Genomic DNA, 22,533 nt, shown 5'->3' on the forward strand with positions numbered 1-22,533 from the left:
CGCCGCCCGCCCGCCGGCGGCGCTTCGGTGAGGGGCACGCGGGTGCCGGGGCCTGGCAGGCGGCGGGGAGGCCGCGGTGGCGGCGTGGGAGCCCGGGGAGGGGAGGGGAGGTGCCCGGCCCGCGCCCGGCTCCGCTCCGGCGCGGGCGGCACAGGCAGGGCGCGGAAGGGCGGGCTCTCGCGAGCAGGGGCGGGCGCAGCGCGGAGGAGGGAGCCAAGGCCGGACACCCAGGAGCCGCGCGCAGGGCTGCGGGCCGGGGAGCGCAGGGGCGCGAGGGCCTGAAGGCCGCGCCGGGCGCTCCCGCCCGCAGCCTCCTCGCGCGTCGGGGGCCGAAGCCGCGGCGAGCCGCGGCCGGAGACGGGGCGGGGGGCCCTCGGGGCGGGGGCCCGGCGCGGCCTGGGAAGCACGGTGGCGGGCAGGTGCCAGGCCGGGCGGGGAGACGCCTCGCTGAGGACTTGCTCGGGGACGGTGGGCGGAGACCCTGCGGCCGCGGCGGACAGCGGTGACCACGGACGCGTCCTCGCCGTGGGCCTGCGTGGGGTACGGAAACTGCTGTGAAGCGTTAAAGAAAATGCTCAAGATCGCGGACGGGCACATGCACTCTTCTAACCCAGGCCTGTGTGTCCTTTGCTTTCAGAGCGGCCTTGATTCACTCCTAGACCCAGCTGGTGAACTGGCGAACGTCCAGGTCCCAGAGAGCCCTCGGGGGTTCCGGAGGCAGAGCCCAGCCTTGCGCGGAGGGCATGCCCGGGACACCTGACCACCGCACAGCCTCCACCAGTCAGCGATTTGGGAAACACCAGGTAATGTGGCCCCCAGGCAGCCTTGCCTCCTTTGCAGCGGCTTCTCTGGGTACAAACCATGCCCTGCTTGAACATTCAGAAGGGACCCCGACAGCCTTCACCGTGGCTGCGCCCTCACGCCAGGCCTCCGGTTCCAGACCAGCCCTGATAGTTTGAGTCTATCATTCCATGCATTGGGTGCTGCATTCCAGAACCGTGTTCTTACAGGTGCTTCTCTTCGGGCTAATTGAGCATTTAACTAGCATCTGTAAATTCGTCCATCTGTGCTGAAACTCTGTGATGTAATTATCTTTGGGATTAGCAGGTGTGCCGTCCTCCATCTCTTCCGTGCATCCTGTTAAGGTACTATTTCAAAGAGGCTGTTTTTGTTTCCTGGGCTTCACTGAACACAAAAGCAAGTGTTGCTCGTTTTCAGGAGCTGTTAAAATGAGTAGTTTTGCATCTGCAGGAGGTATTTGCAGTTTAGTTATGAATTGCGGGATTTGTAACCAGTTCTTAAGTTCTGATACCGTTATATCCAAACCTAGAAAGTAACTTTGCTTCTTATTAATATAGGCAGAGACTTTCAAAAGTTCAAATGTTTTTCTGGGGAAAATAGATTGTGTGCCTGTGGGGGGGTGTGTGTGTGATAACTTTCCATACAAAAAGGCATCATTCTAAGGAAGAGAAGTTATCAATGCAAAATGAACAAACCTTTTTTAAAAATTTTAAAGAGAAAGGAAGACTCTTACTGGAACCCAAGTTAAGACCACTACCCCAGGACACACAGTCTTCACAAAGAAGAGAGGGCTCTGGGGAAGGACCATGTGGTGCAGGATTATATATGCTTATGGCTTTTTAAATTTTTTTTTATTTTGTATTTCTTCTTTTATTATTATGGTGATGTTAGTTTTTGATGTAGTGTTCCGTGATTCATTGTTTGCGTATAACACCCAGTGCTCCATCCAATACGTGCCCTCTTTAATACTCATCACCAGGCTAACCCATCCCCACACCCCCCTCCCCTCTAGAACCCTCAGTTTGTTTCTCAGAGTCCATCGTCTCTCATGGTTCGTCTCCCCCTCCGATTTCACCCCCTTCATTCTTCCCCTCCCGCTATCTTTTTTTTTTTTAACATATAATGTATTATTCGTTTCAGAGGTACAGGTCTGTGATTCAACAGTCTTACACAATTCACAGCCCTCACCATAGCACATACCCTCCCCAATGTCTGTCACCCAACCACCCCATCCCTCCCACCCCCCACCACTCCAGCAACCCTCAGTTTATTTCCTAAGATTAAGAATTCCTCATATCAGTGAGGTCATGTGATACATTATCTTTCTCTGAATGACTTATTTTGCTCAGCATAATACCTTCCAGTTCCATCCACATCATTGCAAATGGCAAGATTTCACGTTTTTTGATGGCTGCATAATATTCCATCATATATATGGACCACATCTTCTTTATCCATTCATCTGTCAGTGGAGATCTTGGCTCTTTCCATAGTTTGGCCATGTGGACATTGCTGCTATAAACATCGGGGTGCACGTACCCCTTCGGATCCCTACATTTGTATCTTTGGAGTAAATACCCAGTAGTGCAATTGCTGGATCATATGGCAGCTCTATTTTCAACTTTTTGAGGAACCTCCATACTGTTTTTCCAGAGTGGCTGCACCAGCTTGCATTCCCACCAACAGTGTAGGAGGGTTCCCCTTTCTCCACATCCCCGCCAACATCTGTCATTTCCTGACTTGTTAATTTTAGCCATTCTGACTGGTGTGAGGTGGTATCTCATTGAGGTTTTGATTTGGATTTCCCTGATGCCAAGCGATGTTGAGCACTTTTTCATGTGTCTGTTGGCCATTTGGATGTCTTCTGTGGAAAAATGTCTCTTCATGTCTTCTGCCCATTTCTTGATTGGACCATTTGTTCTTTGGGTGTAGAGTTTGATAAATTCTTTATAGATTTTGGATACTAGCCCTTTATCTGATATGTCATTTGCAAATATCTTCTCCCATTCTGTCGGTTGTCTTTTGGTTTTGTTGACTGTTTCCTTTGCTGTGCAAAAGCTTTTTATCTTGATGAAGTCCCAATAGTTCATTTTTGCCCTTGCTTCCCTTGGCTTTGGCGATGTTTCTAGGAAGAAGTTGCTGCAGCTAAGGTCGAAGAGGTTGCTGCCTGTGTTCTCCTTTAGGATTTTGATGGACTCCTGTCTCACATTGAGGTCTTTCAACCATTTGGAGTCTATTTTTGTGTGTGGTGTAAGGAAATGGTCCAGTTTCATTCTTCTGCATGTGGCTGTCCAATTTTCCCAACACCATTTGTTGAAGAGACTGTCTTTGTTCCATTGGACATTCTTTCCTGCTTTGTCGAAGATTAGTTGACCATAGAGTTGAGGGTCCATTTCTGGGCTCTCTATTCTGTTCCACTGATCTATGTGTCTGTTTTTGTGCCAATACCATACTGCCTTGATGATGACAGCTTTGTAATAGAGCCTGAAGTCCAGAATTGTGATGCCGCCAGCTTTGCTTTTCTTTTTCAACCTTCCTCTGGCTATGCGGGGTCTTTTCTGGTTCCATACAAATTTTAGGATTATTTGTTCCATTTCTTTGAAAAAAGTGGATGGTATTTTGATAGGGATTGCATTGAATGTGTAGATTGCTCTAGCTAGCATTGACATCTTCACAATATTTGTTTTTCCAGTCCATGAGCATGGAACGTTTTTCCATTTCTTTCTGTCTTCCTCAATTTCTTTCATGAATGTTTTATAGTTTTCTGAGTACAGATTCTTTGTCTCTTTGGGTAGATTGATTCCTAGGTATCTCATGGTTTTGGGTGCAATTGTAAATGGGATTGACTCCTTAATTTCTCTTTCTTTTGTCTTGTTGTTGGTGTATAGGAATGCCACTGATTTCTGTGCATTGATTTTATATCCTTTTTTTTTTAAGATTTTATTTATTTATTTGAGAGAGAGAGAATGAGAGAGAGCACATGAGAGGGGGGAGGGTCAGAGGGAGAAGCAGACTCCCTGCAGAGCAGGGAGCCCAATGCGGGACTCGATCCAGGGACTCCAGGATCATGACCTGAGCCGAAGGCAGTCGCTTAACCAACTGAGCCACCCAGGCGCCCTTGATTTTATATCCTGCCACTTTACTGAATTCCTGTATGAGTTCTAGCAGTTTTGGGGTGGAGTCTTTGGGGTTTTCCACATAAAGTATCATATCATCTGCAAAGAGTGAGAGTTTGACTTCTTTGCCAATTTGGATGCCTTTTATTTCTTTTTATTGTCTGATTGCTGTGGCTAGGACTTCTAATACTATGTTGAATAGCCGTGGTGATGGTGGACATCCCTGCCACGTTCCTGACCTTAGGGGGAAAGCTCTCAGTTTTTCCCCATTGAGAATGATATTCGCTGTGGGGTTTTCATAGATGGCTTTTATGATATTGAGGTTTGTACCCTCTATCCCTATACTCCAAAGAGTTTTGATCAAGAAAGGATGCTGTGCTTTGTCAAATGCTTTTTCTGCATCTATTGAGAGGATCATATGGTTCTTGTTCTTTCTTTTATCAATGTATTGTATCACATTGATTTACAGATGTTGAACCAACCTTGCAGCCCAGGGATAAATCCCACTTGGTCGTGGTGAATAATCCTTTTAATGTACTGTTGGATCCTATTGCTTAGTATTTTGGTGAGAATTTTTGCATCCATGGTCATCAAGGATATTGGTCTGTAATTCTCCTTTTTGATGGGGTCTTTGTCTGGTTTGGGGATCAAGGTAATGGTGGCCTCATAAAACGAGTTTGGAAGTTTTCCTTCCATCTTTTTTTTTTTTTTGGAACAGTTTCAGAAGACTAGGTATTCTTCTTTACATGTTTGGTAGAATTCCCCTGGGAAGCCATCTGGCCCTGGGCTCTTGTTTGTTGGGAGATTTTTGATGACTGCTTCAATTTCCTTAGTGGTTATAGGTCTGTTCAGGTTTTCTGTTTCTTCCTGGTTCAGTTTTGGTAGTTGATACATCTCTAGGAATGCATCCATTTCTTCCAGGTTATCTAATTTGCTGGCATAGAGTTGCTCATAATATGTTCTTATAATTGTTTGTATTTCTTTGGTATTGGTTGTGATCTCTCCTCTTTCATTCATGAGTTTGTTGATTTGGGTCATTTCTCTTTTCTTTTTGAAGAAAATACTATGTTGAATAGCCGTGGTGATGGTGGACATCCCTGCCACGTTCCTGACCTTAGGAGGAAAGCTCTCAGTTTTTCCCCATTGAGAATGATATTCGCTGTGGGGTTTTCATAGATGGGGTTTATCAATCTTGTTAATTCTTTCAAAGAACCAGCTCCTAGTTTCGTTGATCTGTTCTATTGTTCTTTTGGTTTCTATTTCATTGATTTCTGCTCTGATCTTTATTATTTCTCTTCTCTTGCTGGGTTTAGGCTTTATTTGCTGTTCTTTCTCCAGCTCCTTTAGGTGTAGGTTTAGGTTGTGTATTTGAGACCTTTCTTATTTCTTGAGAAAAGCTTGTATTGCTATATACTTTCCTCTTAGGACTGCCTTTGCTTCATCCCAAAGATTTTGAACAGTTATGTTTTCATTTTCATTGGTTTCCATGAATTTTTTAAATTCTTCTTTAATTTCCTGGTTGACCCATTCATTCTTTAGTAGGATGCTCTTTAGCCTCCATGTATTTGAGTTCTTTCCGACTTTCCTCTTGTGATTGAGTTCTAGTTTCAAAACATTGTGGTCTGAAAATACTCAGGGAATGATCCCAATCTTTTGGTACCGGTTGAGACCTGATTTGTGACCTAGGATGTGATCTATCCTGGAGAATGTTCCATGGGCACTAGAGAAGAATGTGCATTCCGTTGCTTTGGGATGCAATATTCTGAATATATCTGTGAAGTCCATTTGGTCCAGTGTGTCATTCAAAGTCTTTATTCCTTGTTGATCTTTTGCTTAGATGATCTGTCCATTTCAGTGAGGGGGGTGTTAAAGTCCCCCATTATTATTGTATGGCTGTCGATGTGTTTCTTTGCTTTTGTTATTAATTGGCTTATATAATTGGCTGCTCCCATGTTAGGGACATAGATATTTACAATTGTTAGATCTTCTTGTTGGATAGACCCTTTCAGTAGGATATAGTGTCTTTCCTCATCTCTTATTACAGTCTTTGGTTTAAAATCTGATTTGTCTGATATAAGGATTGCCCACCCCAGCTTTCTTTTGGTGTCCATTAGCATGGTAAATGGTTTTCCACCCCCTCACTTTCAATCTGGGGGTGTCTTTGGGTCTAAAATGAGTCTCCTGCAGACAGCATATCGATGGGTCTTGTTTTTTTATCCAATCTGATAGCCTGTGTTTGTGGTTTTCTTCATAAAGAGTTACAAATCATTGTGACAAAGGACTTCCCAGAAAGTTACAGACTTTATTTTTTTCTCCTTATTTTATGTTTTAGTATGTGCAAAGCTGAATGACTTTAATCTTATGGGACCCAGAGAGATTTTTTTTTTAATGTTTGGAATGCTCCTTTGGGTCAGTTTTTTTTAAAACAAAGCAGATGTACAGTTTGTGCCCAGGACAGAAATAGAGCCCATGCTCTGAGGTTTTGCTGAGTCATTTTGACCCTGGTAAACGTTAAAGTATAGCTTCCCTGGGAGCCCAGGAGCAGGGCCCACAAATGTTAAAAGTTAAATTGTCCTTTATCACTTCCTCCGTTTGATCAATAATCTTTCCTCAGAAAGCGTGGACCGTCAATCTGGTCACGGACAATCAATCTTAAGTTTTCATGTCCCTTGGTGCCAGCATGCCTGGCTTATCTGCCCTGGTGCTAGGAATGAACATACATATTTTTTCATCCAGAGTTCCTTGGTGGGGTAAACTCATTGTAATGTAAATGGTGGGAAGCTAAGGAGTGATACATGTTCTATATGAAGTCCGACTGACGAGCAATCAGTACATGTTCTTGGCTTAGATTGTCTGGTTTTGCATTTGGTAAAGCATTTGCTTCAACGATGCATGGAGAGTAAAAGAATTCTAATAAGTACAAGTTGAAGGAAGCAATGTGATGTTGCGATAGACATAAGCAGGAGAAAAATCCAGATCCTTTACATGCATTTTGATAGAAGGTGGGGAATGTACGATTACTCCTGAGAGAAGATGGAGCATGCGCACGGAGTAGACGGACTCCTAACGTACATTCCATGGTTACTCTGGGCAGAGACATAACATCAGGAGGAGACCAAGTTCAGGCCCTGGTGTCAGGAGGGTATCTCAGGACAGGAAGAAGCGGCTGTAGGTGCGCTCTGAGAGCTGGTATGACCTGGACAGGGTCTTGGGCTTGTTGTCTCTGGTAAGGAATGCAGGGCGAAGCTGTTCCAGGCAGGAACCGTATCAGTTGACCCTGAGCCCAGGCTGCTGCAGAGACAGCTAGTGGATTTGTTAGCGGGGACTGAAAGACACAACAGCTGACTAAAACGGGCTTTAAATCTTCTGCTAGTTTCAACCTCATTAACCCTGTGGGGCATGGTTTCAGTTCCTCCCTGAGTTATAACTGTTCCTCAATTGAAGAATTGGGATGATGACCACTCGGGCTACTTTTCTTATCTCCTTGGATGAGATGGGTTTTGGGTAAAGAGCAGGTTTTGTAAACCTTAGCTGTAACATACGTACGTGCAGGGCTAAGCAGAAGTTTCTAACCTTCAGGTCACGGCAGCAAGGGAAATAGAAGCAACATGGAGTCAGACGTGCTGAGATTTTTCCTGTTATAAATTCCCATTGTCAATCCTTCATTCCTTTCTACGGAGCATGGACAGAGGTCTTTCTTCTGTAACTACTTCAACTGACTTAGGGTGCAGTCAGGACCTTGGAAGGGAAGGATTTGACATTGCAGGATGTAACTTTTGGCCCCTTGTGTTAATTGAGGGCGTGTCAGAGGTAGTTCCCTATTTGAGAACTTAGACATTTTCCCACATAGTTTGGCACTACATGATGTCGTTAATTTCATCCCCGAGTGTATTCCAAGGAGTAGTAACAGTGTAGATAGCCTCTAAAGTTGATCTGATCCCAGTGAGTATCCAAGAGAATAGATCAGTAAACCAGTCCTATCCACCTTAAAAAAGGTGTGTGTGTGGTGGTCAGGGGCCTCTTGTGCCTGTGAGACTTAATTCCTGATTTTATTTAGAGGAGTTTTTACTTCCCAGGAGGAGTTAATGGTGCAGCAAGTGGTGTTAGCCATGGTATAGACTCTGCCTTGTTCAGCAAGCAGTCAGGTAATTAAGGAGATGCATTTCTATGGAAACAAAAGAAAAACACAGTTTGGTGGTTGGAGCAAATTATAAACCCAGTGTCTGAGTCCTGAGTGCTGCCAGTGGGGAGATTTCTACATGTCAGACTCGAAGTATCCTCAGATGGAGTGGGGCAGGGAGCAGCAATCGATGGATTTTTCTGGTTTATATAGTTCAGACGCCTCTGGTGATCCTTTTGAGTGGCCCATAAAGCAATAGGCACTGACTGTCTGTACATGAGCTGTTGTGGCCCTGAGGTTCCCACACCTGCCAATCCATGAGCATGGGATATCTTTCCATTTGTTTGGGTCATTTTCAATTTCTTTCATCAGTGTTTTATAGTATTCAGAGTATAGGTTTTTCATCTCCTTGGTTAAGTTTATTCCTAGGTATTTAATTCTTTTTGGTGCAATTGTAAATGGGACTGTTTTCCTTAATTCCCTTTCTGTTACTTCATTATTAGTGCATAGAAATGCAAGATTCCTGTGTATTGATTTTGTGTCTGTGACCTTACTGAATTCATTTATCAGTTCTGGTAGTTTTTTGGTGGAGTCTTTAGGGTTTTCTATATATATAGTATCATGTCATCTGCAAATAGTGGAAGTTTTACTTCTTCCTCACCAATTTGGATGCCTTCTCTTTCTTTTGTTTGTCTGATTGCTGTAGCGAGTACTTCTAGTACTAATGTTGAATAAAAGTGGTGAGAGTGGACATCCTTGTCTTGTTCCTGACCTTAGGAGAAAGGCTCTCAGTTTTTCCCATTGAGGATGATGTTGGCTGTGGGTTTTTCATTTAAGGCCTTTATTATGTTGAGGTATGGTCCCTCTATAGACCTACTTTATTGAGGGTTTCCATCATGAATGGATATTGTACTTTGTCAAATGGTTTTTCTGGATCTATTTAAATTATCATATGGTTTTTATCCTTTCTCTTATTGATGTGATGTATCACGTTGATTGAACCCCTTGCATCCTAGGACTAAATCCCACTTGTTTGTGGTGAATGATTTTTTTTAAATGTATTGTTGGATTTGTTTTGCTAGTATTTTGTTGATGATTTTTGTGTCTATGTTCATCAGAGATACTGGCCTGTAGTTCTCTTTATTTATTTATTGTTTTTGTGGTGTCTTTATCTGGTTTTGGTATCAGGGTAATGCTGGCCTCATAGAATGAATTTGGAAGCTTTCCTTCCTCTTCTATCTTTTGGAATAATTTGAGAAGAGTAGATATTAACTCTTCTTTAAATGTTTGGTAGAATTCACCTGTGAAGCCATCTGGTCCTGGACTTTCGTTTGTTGGGAGTTTTTTGATGTATTTATTTCTGTGGTGTTGGTTGTACTGCTCTTTCATTTCTGATTTTGTTTGAGTTCTCTTTCTCTCTCTCTCGATGAGTCTGGCTGAAAATTTATCAAATTTGTATCTTTTCAAAGTAACAGCTCCTGGTTTCATTGATCTGTTGTTTTTTTAGGTTCTATTACATTTATTTCTGCTCTAATCTTTATTATTTCCTTCCTTCTACTGGTTTAGGATTTTGGTGGTTCTTTTTTCTTCTGGCTTCTTCAGGCATATGCTTAGGTTGTTTATTTGAGATTTTTCTTGCTTTCTGGGGTAGGCCCGTATTGCTATAAACTTCCCTCTTAGAACAGCTTTTGCTGGGTCCCAAAGATTTTGGACCATTGTGTTTTCATTTGTCTCCATAGATTTTTTTATTTCCTCTTTGATTTCTTGGTTGACCCATTCATTGATTACTAAAAAGTTATTTAACCTCCATTTATTTGTGGTTTTTCCAGATTTTTTTTTCTTGTGGTTGATTTCTGTTTTCATAGTGTTGTGATCAGAAAAGATGCATGGTATGACTTTGATCTTTTGAATTTGTCGAGACTTGTTTTGCAGCCTAATTTGTAAATCATTCTGGAGAATGTTCCATGTGCTGTTGTTGTTGTCATTGTTTTTCTCTTGCTGCTTTTAAAAGTCTCTTTATCACTACTTTTTTTGCCATTTTAATTACTATGTGTCTTGGTGTGGACCTCCTTGGATTGATTTTTTTCTGTGGGCTCTCTGTGCCTCCTGGATCTATATTTCTGTTTCCTTCCCCAGATTTGGGGAGTTTTCAGCTATTGTTTCTTCAAATAAATTTTCTGCCTCCTTTTCTCTCTTCTCCTTCTTGGACCCCTATAATGCAAATGTTATTATGCTTGATGGTGTCTGTATTCCTTTAGTCTATTTTCATTTTTTGTTGTTATTTTTTCTCTCTCCTGTTCAACTTGATTGCTTTCCATTGCTCTGTCCTCCAGGTCACTGATGTATTCTTCTACTTCTTCTAGTCCACTATTTATTCCATCTGGTGTATTTTAAATTTCAGTTATTGAGTTCTTCATCTCTGATTGTTTCTTTATGTTTTCTCTTTGTTGATGGTATCGCTGAGGTCCTCCATTCTTTTCTCAAGTCCAGTGAGTATCTTTATAACCATTACTTTAAATTCTCTGCCAGGCATATTATTTTTCTCTGTTTTGCTTAGATCTCTTGCTGTGATTTTTGTCTCGTTCTTTCATTTCGGACAAACTCCTCTGTCTCCTCATTTTATCTAACTCCCTGTGTCTGTTTCTGTGTGTTAGGAAAGTCAGCTACGTCTCTTGCTTTGGAAAATAGTGGCCTTTGGAAGAATCCCATGGTACCCTACAGTGCTGTGTCCCCTGATCAACAGAACCCTTCAGGGGTGTCTCCTGTGTATGTTGCATGTGCCCTGCTGTTGTGGCTTTGCTGCTTTTTCCCTTAGTCTCTTTGTCTGTAGTGGCTCTCTTTGCCTGTTGTGGGCAGATTTGGTCCCTGGGTTGTGAGGTGGCCAGTCTGGGGCCACCTTAGGCTTCAGTGGAGTCAGACCAAGCGTTTGTGAGATGCAGTAGCACCAGACTGCAGGGCACTTTCCCTGTGTTGTCCCCTGAGAAGCTTTTCTTGGTGAGCAGGGCCTGTAGTCAGACCATCTGTCTGCCCCCAGCAGTGGAACTGGGGTGTATGGTTCTCTTTCCCATTCTCTGGAATGGGAGTCACTTTGGAGTAGTGCTGGCCCCTGTTGGAGCTCCTTGCACACTGCCAGGCTTGTGGTCCTGGCTTTGGATGGGTTCTGGCCAAAGGGGTAGTGGAGGGGGCAGGTCCACAGGAGAACGTGATGATGGGGTACTGGTGGTCCCAGCAGAGTTGCTGGTCCTTAGGAGTAGACCTGCATCAGCCCAGGAAAACTCACGGAGGCGGGGATGGAGGGGCAGCTCCACGGAAGTGCGTGGTGACAGGGCACACTGTTAGCCAGCTAGGTGGAGAGTGTTTGTGCTGTGCTGGTTCCCGCGGTGTCTGTGTATCTAGGCTGGGGCAGGGGAGGGAGGTGGCACCCACCAGTTCTTTTGTTCTTAGAGAATTCTCCCAAAGATCCCTGCTGCCCCTCCAGCACATGCTCTGAGATTAGTAAATAAATCTCCTCGTATACACCAGGTGTTTTTCAAACTGCTACTTGTATGCTCTATCTCAGTAGGGCTGTTTGTTGTGCTGTCTCTTTAAGGGCAAGAACTCAGTTTCCTCATAACCCTCCTCGCTCTCCCAGGGCCCCATCCACTGATTTTTAAAGTCACAGGTGTTAAGCCCATTGATTAAGAACTCCTGAAGTTAGGCCCCTCTGGTTTTCAAAGCCAAATGTTACGGGGATATGGGTTCCTGGTGCCTGGGAGAGGTCTGCTCTTCTCCCTTCCATGCCTGCAGCATCCCTCCCTCCTATGGGCTCCCCTTCCTACTCTCTTCCACATGATCTCTTCTCTACATTTAGCCATAGAGAGTCTGTTCTGCCAGTCTTCGGGTCATATTCTGGGTTGTGTACACAACCAGGTGATGTGGGTGTTTCTAGTTGTATCCATGGGACAAAGTGAGCCTAGGATCACCTACTCTGCCATCTTCCCCCTCATATCCTATACAAGTGTATTTTTAAAATTCATTTATTCCAATCTTAGTCATCCTGACCACATATAAAATTCTTTTCCAAAGAGTCCCCTTCACAAACCAACAACTTCCTTTTGCATTTAGACTTCGTCATAAGTTTTTTCTCTCAAATAACCAGTCTTGTGTTAGGACAAAATTACTTTCTTTGCTCTCAACAAAAATTTATTCTCATTCTTTGTACTTTCCTTACATATCTTCTACTTTCGCTACATACAGAGTTGGTTTCCTTATTTCCAGCAGTCTCAGTTACATTTAGAATTTTCACTCTTGGAAACCATAGTCTCCTGTGAAAATGTAGTAACCAATTATGAACTACTACACCAGAAATCTTTAGATTGGGAAGTTTATGAATATATTTAATGTGTTCTAGAAACATATTTTTTCATAGTACAACTTCCAGTAAAGCATAAAACATGTTTATCAGGAGACCCAAGTATCTTTAGATTCTCTGTAATAAGCCAAAAGCAGAAAAACCCGTGTTTAGTAATTGATATTTCAGTATTTTATCTTTTTTGGGAAAAAACTTAGATATTCAATGAATTCAACCCAATTTGTTATTTAACCTAACAAAATTTCAAAGTTTTAGGTTACCAAAGATTTTGGAAGCTATTTAAAAGTTTCTGAACCTTTTCCTTAAAATTTAATTTACTTGCTCTTAACAATTACCCATGAAAACTTGATGAAACGAAATCCACCACCGTTTTAAGTCATTTTTTGCTGACAGATTGCAACAGTGACAAGATGAATTTAATAAACTCAGGTAGGATAAAAGCTGATTACCTGTATTATATTTGATGTTGATAGAGCCAAAAACATGTCTCTTTTAATTAAACCAACAACCTTGAATTAGTTTTAATACCGAATATGCTGCGCCTGTGTCCATTGAAACATCATTCAATTTGTGTCCCCGCCCCGCCCCGCCCGTCAGTTTTACCTGGGGCTTCTGTGGGGAAATCTTCAGTGGGTGGTTTGAGTCCAGGCGAGTCCTCGGGCCCCTTCAGGCTGATCTGGGAGGTGCTCCAGTTTGAACCTCATAAGGAGGTGGCCTGCCTGGCAACTCTGGGTGCTTTTTGCTCCTAGGCAGTGAGGGTAGAAGAGCAGAAGCAGATGGTGCTGGAGGCACTGAGGATGGTATGGGGCCAGCTGTGTGAGCAGCCCTGGTGGTGATTGTGCAGGAACTGGAGGAAGGGGAGGCTGAGGCAGATTCAAGCGGGGACTAACATCTCTCCGTTTCCGTGTCCCGTGTCCCCCCTCCTGCAAAACAGGCCTTCTCTCTGGGTGCTTTTCAGCCCTCTGGAGGAGGAGGCAGAGGGGCAGACAGATTGGCTGTCAATTCTAGTGCTTGTGCTTGGGGAGGTGGATTTAGGATTTCCAGTGTCTGCCTGTTTTCCTCATTTTTTCTGACTACTGAGAAGGGGGTTGGGTGTCTTAGATTTTTGCCCATCTCTATCTCTCTGGACCATCGTTGGGTTCTTTCACATGAGGCATCTTTATTACGGAGTAACATAAAAGCCTGAATGTAGGGAATTTCATCCCAGATCATAAAAACTTGAAAAACATTTGAGTTAATCTTTCTGAGTCTTAGAGAGTTTTTACGAGTGCTCGCCTTTAAACCATTAAATAGAGCTCCTTTACAAATTAATTTGAGCAATGTCATCCCAAGGTGGAGAAAATATCTCAGTCACTACACATGGACACATACAAGACGCAAACAAAATTTAGCCATTGTTTCACTAATATTTGTGGAGAGGACATTAAAGACCCAATTTGCAAATATTTCCCTTTTATTAAAGCAAATCCAGTCACAGGATAGCATTATAATTTATGGATCCATTATTTATTTTCCATTTTCTGGTCAGAACACAGCTGGTTTTGTCCAAAGAGACCAAAAGCTGCAGCAACAAACCAAATGAAGCCCAGGGTGCCTCTTTGAACGCTGCTCGTTCCTTCCCAAAAGCTGGGGGCTTCATTGGACCAAGATGGCTTTGTAGTTTCTGGTTACGTGGCCTTACAGCTGGCTTTCTAACTGTGTACACAAGAAAAATAACTCCGACGTGTTGAAAGAACCCCATTCGGGCCGTCTGAGACTCAGGTTATCCATCCTTAGGCAGGTTCTCCCATTTCGGTAAGCGCTTGCAAGCAGAGACTCCGTAGGGGCTGTGCACGGAGCCTGCCGGAATTCCTGTAGGTGGTGGTTGGTTTTCTGGGAGCTCTGCAGCTTGGGAAGCGTGGTTCCCCATTCCTTCTAGTTTCAGCCTTATCTTGAATAAGATCTAAGGATGTTAAGTGTGGTGGATCCAGAGGGTGCCGCTTGTGTCGCTTCCAGAGGGCTGTGATGCACTCTCTTACGTGTCTCGGTTTCTCCCCGCGAGGTCTAAGACCACCGAGGGGGCTGGGAGCACTGGATGATCGATCCGTACTTGTGCACCCGGGGACGAACCAATCGCTAATTACCTTCCGAGATGGGAAATTCCTATGGGACCACTACACATCCCGAGGAGTATCATCAGACACTTGCTTTAGGCTTTCGGTCACCTGAAAGCACCATTTGGCTGGAAGGAGCAAGTGTTCCTTCTCTTTGAAGCTGAATGGTTCAGGCTCTCATATTTTTAGGTAGAAAATTTACTCCAGCCTTATATTATAACATCAGTTATAATTATCAATTTAATTATAATTAAAAGAACTAAATCCTATTGGTGATTCTCACCTAGAGAACATTATTGGTAACCCTCAACAGCTTGACTAAAAGGACTGTTGATTCAAAGTGAGGAGGTTGGGTATCAGGAGACTTCACCAATACACCTGCGAGAAGTCGGAGGGGCACCAAGGGCCCGTGCTGGTACCGAGCTGAGTTCCAGACGGCCCCCAGGCATTGTCAGGTGAGTTGCTCAGGTATCCTGCCGACTGCACTAAGAAATGTTGAGGCGGAGAGGACAACCCTTTTTTAAATTTTTAAAGAGGAAGGAAGAGTCTTATTCGAGTCCAAGTTAGGACAACTGCCGGGGACACACACACAGTCTTCACAAAGAAGGGTGCCCTGGGGAAGGAACATGGTGCAGGGTTATATGTTGTTGTTGTTGTTTTTAAACCTAGAGTTACAAATCATCCTGAGGAGGGACATTCCAGAAAGTCAGACTTAGGTTTCTATATGTGTAAGGCTGAATGACCTGAATCTTACGGGAACCAGGGAGGGTTTTTTTCTTTATGTTTGGAATGCTCTTTATTTATTGTGTTTTTAACAAAGCAGATGTACAGTGTGCACCCAGGACAGAAATAGAACCCATGCTCTGAGGTTTTGCCAAGTCATTTTGATCCCGGTAAATGTTAAAGTATATCTTCCGGGAGCAGGAGTGCAGGAGCAGGGCCCACAAACGTTAAAAGTTGAAAATTTACTTTATTTTATCAAAGTATCACACACAATCCAAAACTGGGATCATCATCTTTCTGTTGCCTAACGATGCCGGATGACAGTGATGATGAGCAACCCTCGTACGTAATTTCTATATTAGAGCGAATCTGAAAATAGGAATCGGTAGAAATACAAACCGAGTATTGTACGTGCACTTGCAAAACAAAGTTTCCAAGTGATAAATCCTGACTGCAGAAGAATCAGGACGACTGGGATTGTTAGAAGGACCGGCTCTGGGCAGGTACCACATGCTCCGTTCGATAGCCTTGGCTCTCTCGTGTCAGGTGCTGCAGTGGACTCCCATCTGAAAAAATAAAAACTATTCCTTGGGCCAGTGTGCGGAAGGAAGGGTACAGACAGTTCTAGAGTAAGATGTTAACAGCTGTGAATCCGTATCAACCTAAACCGCACCCCTCAGTATCTCCAGCACCCCGGTATCCTGGCACACCTGGCGGGAGGCTGCCATGCTGCCCCTCCGGGGACCCAGGCCGGGCAGCGCGCCGCGTCTCGGGGCAGCGGGCCGCCTTCAGCTTGAGTTGCGGTGAGGTGCAGCTGGTGACTGCAGTTTAGGTCCCAAATCAGGGAGGTCACGCTCAAGATGTCGCGCAGTGGTGCACCTGCAGGCTCCTGAGGGCACCGTGCCTAGCCAAAGCCAGGGCGCCCCTGTTGGTCGTTCCCGAGGCGGATCGGTGAGTCTTCGTTGGAGAGGCTTTGCAACGTCCGAGGGAGCGTCCATGCCGGGCCTCCGGGCCCCTCCCGCGGCGGGGCGGCGCCTCGCGTCTCCGCGGACTTGCGCCTCGGCCTCGGCGGCGCTGGCCCCGCCCCTCCGCTCCGCCTGCGTCTGCCCGCCCGGGGCGGGCCGGGGCGCGGGCCCATCGGGCTGGCGCTCGGGGCAGCCGCCCGGCGCGCGCAGCCGCCAGCGGGGCCCCAGAGGAGGAGCGGGCCGCGAGGGGGTGCCTGTCTCTGCCTCCCCTCCGCGAAGGGAGCGGCGCGCGCCGCAGCCCGGCCCGGGAGGCCTCACCGCCCGCAGTGTTGCGCGCAGCCGGGACCTAGCGGGAGCCTGTGGTCCTAAAAGGCCCCACCCGAGCCGCGGGGCGCGGGGGTGCGGCTCGTGCTGCCCGCGGCTCCCGCCCCGCCCCGCCCCGGGTGGGGGGCGCTGCTGACCTGGCAGGGGCCGCGCTCCCCTCCCACGGAGGCTGCAGCCTCGGGCGGCTTGCTTCCAGGGGACCCTCCCACAGGGGAGCATTTCTTGTGCTGCTCACTCAGCGGGGAAGATACCGTCACCACCGTGGACTTCAGAACCCGTTTCCTCCCTTCCTGGAGCGGGGGTGGGGGTGCGGGGCCGGTGCGGGCGCAGCTGCAGACCACCGCCACTCCCTCGGAAGCTCGGAGAACAAAACCCGCAACAGTGACTGCGCCAACAGACTACCAACCCCCCGGGGGCTTGGCAGTCCACATGCCACACTCCTACATGCCCGTACTTAGGTGACAGCTTTTCCAGTCTTGGGCATCCTGACCTTCTTCCCTCCCGGGCCCCTGCGCCTGTTCCATTCCAGGCGGGGCTTCCTTTCATCGTCTGGCAACTGGGAGGAGGAACAGAGGAGGCCCCTCCTCCGGCCTGCCCGGCAGTGAAGACCTCGGAGGTCATCCTGGCCCAAGCGGTAGGGACGGCCTAACTCAGAAGCCCTGGCGCTCTGAACCTCACACCAAAACCCAACATGGCTCAGGGGGCAGAAGGGTCCAGCCTTCCGTGGTCTGGGCCATTTACGTCTGTCCTCATTGCTCTTCTGGGGAGGCAGCTCTGCACAGACCCTGATCCTGTGATTCTGGAAGTGCTTCGCCATCCACTGGTTTTTGGTTTGTCTTATTTTTAACGCAGTAGATCTTTCATCTTTCCTGAGCCAAAGTCTTTTTCAGATGTGACGGGAGCCACAGAAAGCTCCGCAGACACACGTCCACGCATGTCCACACACACTGATCCGTTCGCCTGGGATTAACTCTCCGCGTGGGTCAGGGGTTCTGACCACTCGCTCTAAGTGTTCAGTGAAAGCCTGCGGAAGACCAGAGGGTGAGCCCACGAGAGGGCCTTCTGCCTTCACTCCCCACTAGCGCTCTTCATTTCCGCCTTCATTTTCTAAAATTGTGGTAAAACCCGTAGAATTTGCCATGTTAGGTATTTTGCAGTGTACTACTGAGCACATGTGCAGTGTTGCGGGACCACCACCAGAACTTTTCGTCGTCCAACTGAGACTGTCCCCATTACACACTCACTCCCACTCCCCTTCTCCTGCCCCCCATGCCCACCACCTCACACAAGTGGAATCAGACAGTATTGAGTCCCTTTTTGACTGTCTTCTCTCACTCAGCACGATGTCCCCGGGATCCTCTGTGATAGCGGGCGCCAGGATTTTGAATAGTATTTTGCGTGCATATGCTACATTTTGCTCATCTATTCATCAGTCGATGGACACTTGGGTTGCCTCCAACTTTTGGTTGCCTGTGAACGTGGGTGTATAAATGTCTCACGAAAACCCTGCTTTTGATTCTTTTGGGGATATACCTAGAAGTGGAATTGTTGGATCATAAGTAGTTCTGTTTTAAACTTTGAGGAACCTCCGGACTGTTTTCCAGAATGGCTGCACCAGGTGGCATTCCCACCAACAGTGCACGAGGGTTCCAATTTCTTCACATCTTTGTGTTTTTCTTTTGTTGGATAGTAGCCATCCGGATGGGTGTGAGGTGGTAGCTCATTGTGGTTTTGATTTGCATTTCCCTGATGATGAGTGATGTGGAGCATCTTTTCACATGCTTACTGGCCATTCATGTATCTTCTTTGGAGAAATATCTATTCAAGTCCTTTGCTCATTTTAAAATCAGGTGGTTTTGGGGCGCCTGGGTGGCTCAGTTGGTTAAGCGACTGCCTTCGGCTCAGGTCATGATCCTGGAGTCCCGGGATCGAGTCCCGCATCGGGCTCCCTGCTCAGCGGGGAGTCTGCTTCTCCCTCTGACCCTCCTCCCTCTCATGCTCTCTGTCTCTCATTCTCTCTGTCTCAAATAAATAAATAAAAATCTTTAAAAAAAAAAAAAGGTGGTTTGTTGTGAAGAGTTGTAGGAGTTCTTTATCTGGATATTAGCTCCTTATCAGGTATAGGATTTACAAATAATTTTTCTTATTCAGTGGGCTGCCTTTTCACCGTTGGTGATACACAAACGGTTTTTAATTTTGGTGTGATCCAACTTACCTGTTTTTCTCTTTGTTGCTTGTGTAGACTGGATCAGAGGCTAAGGCAACGGAAAAACCTGCAAGAACCAGGAAAGGCTTTACAGGTCTGAGTGAGTGGGGAAGGTTGCCGGACAGGAGTGGGAGGATAGTCTGACATGAGGAACAGGAAGCCCTTCTGTGTGCCTGCTGGGAATGAGGAGCTGGGTGGGCATGTGACACGGCTTTAGGGAAGACTTCAAACATGACAACTCGGGGACTTTCTTCTCTTAGCAGGAATGCGACAGCATGTACAGAGGGCAGCGGGGAGGGGAAGAGACTGGAGGCAAGGAGGCGTCTTGGAGACCTCGCGGAGATTTGCGAGGGAAGGAGATGAGCCCGATGGTAACGGGGATGCACAGACGTGACCACTCGTGCAGCTGAGTCGCCGGAGCGAGGTGAGCTGCAGACGGGCAGTGAGGCAGAGGGGCACCTTGGGGGGGCAGCCCTTTGCTGTGGGGCGCGTCGAGAACCGGGATGGGGGCCTGCAGGATGCGCGGCGGCCGACGGGACAGACGTGTGTGCGGGATGCTGACGGTCACTGTGGGTATGTGGAGGCACCCAGCTTCCCACGAATGCAGACCTTAATTTCACGTTTACTTTTTGATTCAGCAAACATCAGGGATGTGGGAGGGCTTCCTGGGAGTGCGAGCCCTTGGGCTAGAGGGGCTTTGGCCTCCTGCGGGCAGGACGTCTCCAGCAGCCTTGTTTGCTCGCAGGCCAACGGTGTGCGGCCAGTCCGCGCAGCTGTTCTGTCTTCAGTCACCAGATGCCGGCAGGATTAAAAGAGCAAGGACACGCAGTATTTCTTCCACTTTCCTCTCGACACCTTGCACCTACCCAGATGGAAGCAGACCTTCTGCGACCTGTGGCAGGGAGTGGAATTCTGGTGACTCTGCCCAGAGCAGTGATCTTGGAGCTACTTGGACGGCCTGTGTACCTCCTCACTGGCACTCGCGTTTCCAGCGAGCCCATGCGGATGGCCACTGACGTGACGGCCACAGCTGGTCACCAAGCACAGAGATGCACCTCGTGCAGGTGAGCTGGGTTTTTAATCCTATTTAACATGAAGTTTAACTGACACTAATTTTGTTCCTAGAACACACTCATGCTTTGAATAACCTGGGCATAAAAATCTTTTTAAATTGTAAGTGGTATGAAATCTAAATACAGATAAAATACTCCTAATGAAAATTCAGTGTCAGAATTGAGATGTGTGCTAAGTGTAAATAAAATACAGTAAAGACCGCACTAAAGAAACAAAAAAACAAAAAAACCCACTATCACAGTAATTTTGTAAAATACTGATGACCTGTAGCTGGAACAGTATTTTAGATACATGGTGTTACACTATAAAAATTAAAAAATTTTTAAATTTTTACTGTGGCTATTAGGAATTTTTACATTGCATATGTAGGTCATATTTCCATTAAACAACCTTGAGCCAGACAAAACAACAGGATTAAGTGAAAGACTTCCTTTTCTTAGGAAGAAAATAACTTCCTTTTCTTAGGAGAAAATAACTTCTTAAATCAACTTCTTTAAGAAGCATTTACTTGAAATCTCTATTCTTCTACGTTCATATGAAACTCCCGAGCCACCAAATCCGTGCTCAGCAGCTGGGCAAGCCAGTTGGCTGCAGACAGCTCCTGGAGTGTTTAAGAATTATTTCTTGGCAGCTTTTGAAAAAAAACAAAAACAAAACAAACACTAATTGAAAGGTTAAATCAGTCATACTTGCATGTTGGTTAAACAAACACCCTGTCTCCACTGAAGACTGAACAGATGCATGAGACTCTGCACAGAAGGCCCGTTTTCTCCATCCGCGCCTTCACTTTCCTTCAAGGGTGTGAGCCGTAGGGCAGCATCCTGAATACTTTGCAATCAAAACTGTGTTCTCAGATATGAAACTCTTCTTCCCTTCCAGGATTTTGCAGAACCTAAGATATTTCATATCAACACTAATTCCATCTGTTGTGCGTGACAGGAAATGGTCAGTTCTACAGGTTAGTACTTCTAAGTTTGCTTAGGTACAAAACAATTAGCTTCAAAGCAGACACATCTTGAGGTACAATTTGTTAAAAATACAAGTAAATGCCAGAATATAGTACACCTAAGAACAACTGCTCTTAAGGCATACTTTACAGAGCTCAAGATAAATACTTCCAGCAGCCAATAGAATGTCAGTCACTTCAGGCTCAGCGAGCCTGACGGTGTGCCCCCCGCCCCCGGTAATGGGGCGGGCTCCCCGGGAAATCCCACAGAAGGTCAAGGGTTAGGGCAGAAGCGCTTGAAGACACTGGCCCTTACCTAAAACTGTGAAGTGTGTGGTGATTTCCTTTCCACTTGGAGAAAGAGCTGTACGCCAGCGGAGCTGGGAGGAACACCTGAGGAAGGGTTGTCCTGAGTGTGGGACCGTCCTCAAAGCCCCATAGGGACACTGAGAGCTCTCCCGACACGGAATTCAGTTTATTCCGTGTTCATGTCTTCAATGCCTGTGCACTACCTATGCTGTATTCCGGATTTAAACTGAACGTGCAGTTAGGGAATTGTCAAGCGGGTCCCAACTGTTCCTAGGGAAGACATTTCAGAAATTGTTACGGAAGCAAATTCAGTGTTTCAGGAACACACCCGATGGACGCAGTGAGGAGGAGCAGTGAGAGCAACTCTGAACGTCTGGGACGGTGGCCTCTGATGCGCTCCCACAGGAAGTGTTGAAGGACTGGACGTGGAACGGAGCAGGATGTGACTGGATGTGACTGGTGGGTGCAGGGCCGCGGCTGTCCCTCTGCTTGAGAGTTTATGATACTATTTTGCCTTGAAATTACTTAAAATGTGATCCAGTTTACTGTAAGTCGTATAAATTATGCAAAAAACAAAGGATCGCTCAATTCTAAGTTCAAAAGTACATTTATTTAAAATGTGGGCAAGATATCAATATAAAAGAAAAGAGTATAAGAAATAAAAATAAAGTACAAAACATTTCAAATCTTTAACATCCATAATTTAGAGATAGCAAGGTCTTTATTTACACCATTTTATTTGTAGCCGAAGTTAACAGTGTTGTGAAAACATTTAAAAACCTGGCAAATGAATCATAAAACCTAATGTGGGCTCGTAAATTCATATAATACAAAACATAATTTATGTTTCCTCAGAATAAAATTACACATCTTAATAAGATGCAGTATATTTATTATCTGTGTTCTCCTGCTTTAAAATGCCTGCCTGCTGGAGCAGCTGGAAAACACGGGCACCTGAAGGGGAGCGGCCTGCTCCGCCCGGCAGCGGGCACGGCCGGACGGCGTCCCAGGGCTCCAGTCGCAGTGTCGACGCCATCAGTTAAATTTATATGTAGGCTTGTTGAGGAAAAACCATTTCAAGCACACACTGCACACAGGGTCCCAAATCTAGTTACGGAAGTACCCTGCCGGCATAAAGCCGTCAGTCCATTTCAATCCCAGGGAGCCTTACAAACGCCATGCACACACAACTCACGCAGCCCGAGGGCACCAGGCCCCCCGCACTGGCGGGACCTGGCGAGCGTGCCCTGCGGTCAGAGCCACGGTCGTGGCTGACGGTCTGGGAGCCCATCCCGACCCCACAGCCAGGTAAGTCCTCCTTCCCTGAACCTGCCAAGCCCTGCAGCTCCGACCCATCCTCCCCGGGCAAAAATCAATCCAAATCAATCCGTCTCCCTTCTGTCTCTAGATGGAAAAAAGGCCCCTGAGAGGACGCCCACGTAACTTTTAACCTTCTGAAAGTAAAAGGAGTACAGAACAGGCGTAACTCTGGAAAAGAAAATGCT

The 22,533-nt window shown here is 46.2% G+C and overlaps 1 protein-coding gene and 1 long non-coding RNA gene across 6 annotated transcripts in view; one reads left to right on the top strand and one right to left on the bottom strand.

The window, feature by feature from the left end:
• LOC118026834 lies at positions 1–22,524 on the top strand. Of its 5 annotated transcripts, none has more exons than XR_004683694.1 (8): positions 1–27; positions 638–803; positions 18,736–18,793; positions 18,963–19,123; positions 19,445–19,763; positions 20,653–20,731; positions 21,341–21,487; positions 22,437–22,524. It is a non-coding gene; the product is annotated as an uncharacterized LOC118026834 (long non-coding RNA). The 5 variants fall into 5 exon arrangements; XR_004683693.1 differs by lacking the exon at positions 1–27 and adding an exon at positions 411–540 and having other exon boundaries at positions 18,736–18,799; XR_004683696.1 differs by lacking the exon at positions 1–27 and adding an exon at positions 411–540 and having other exon boundaries at positions 19,488–19,763.
• The window catches only part of PAXIP1 (PAX interacting protein 1), a 52,223-nt gene continuing 51,140 nt past the window's right edge, over positions 21,451–22,533 (bottom strand). The window contains exon 21 of the mRNA XM_035029862.1: positions 21,451–22,079. Coding sequence (XP_034885753.1) covers positions 22,064–22,079 — 16 coding nt within the window. The 3' untranslated portion in view covers positions 21,451–22,063. The remainder of the gene's footprint in view (positions 22,080–22,533) is intronic.

Source organism: Mirounga leonina, unplaced genomic scaffold (genome assembly GCF_011800145.1).
Source record: "Mirounga leonina isolate KUSES-001 unplaced genomic scaffold, KU_Mleo_1.0 Mir_321, whole genome shotgun sequence".
Classification (NCBI taxonomy): domain Eukaryota; kingdom Metazoa; phylum Chordata; class Mammalia; order Carnivora; family Phocidae; genus Mirounga; species Mirounga leonina.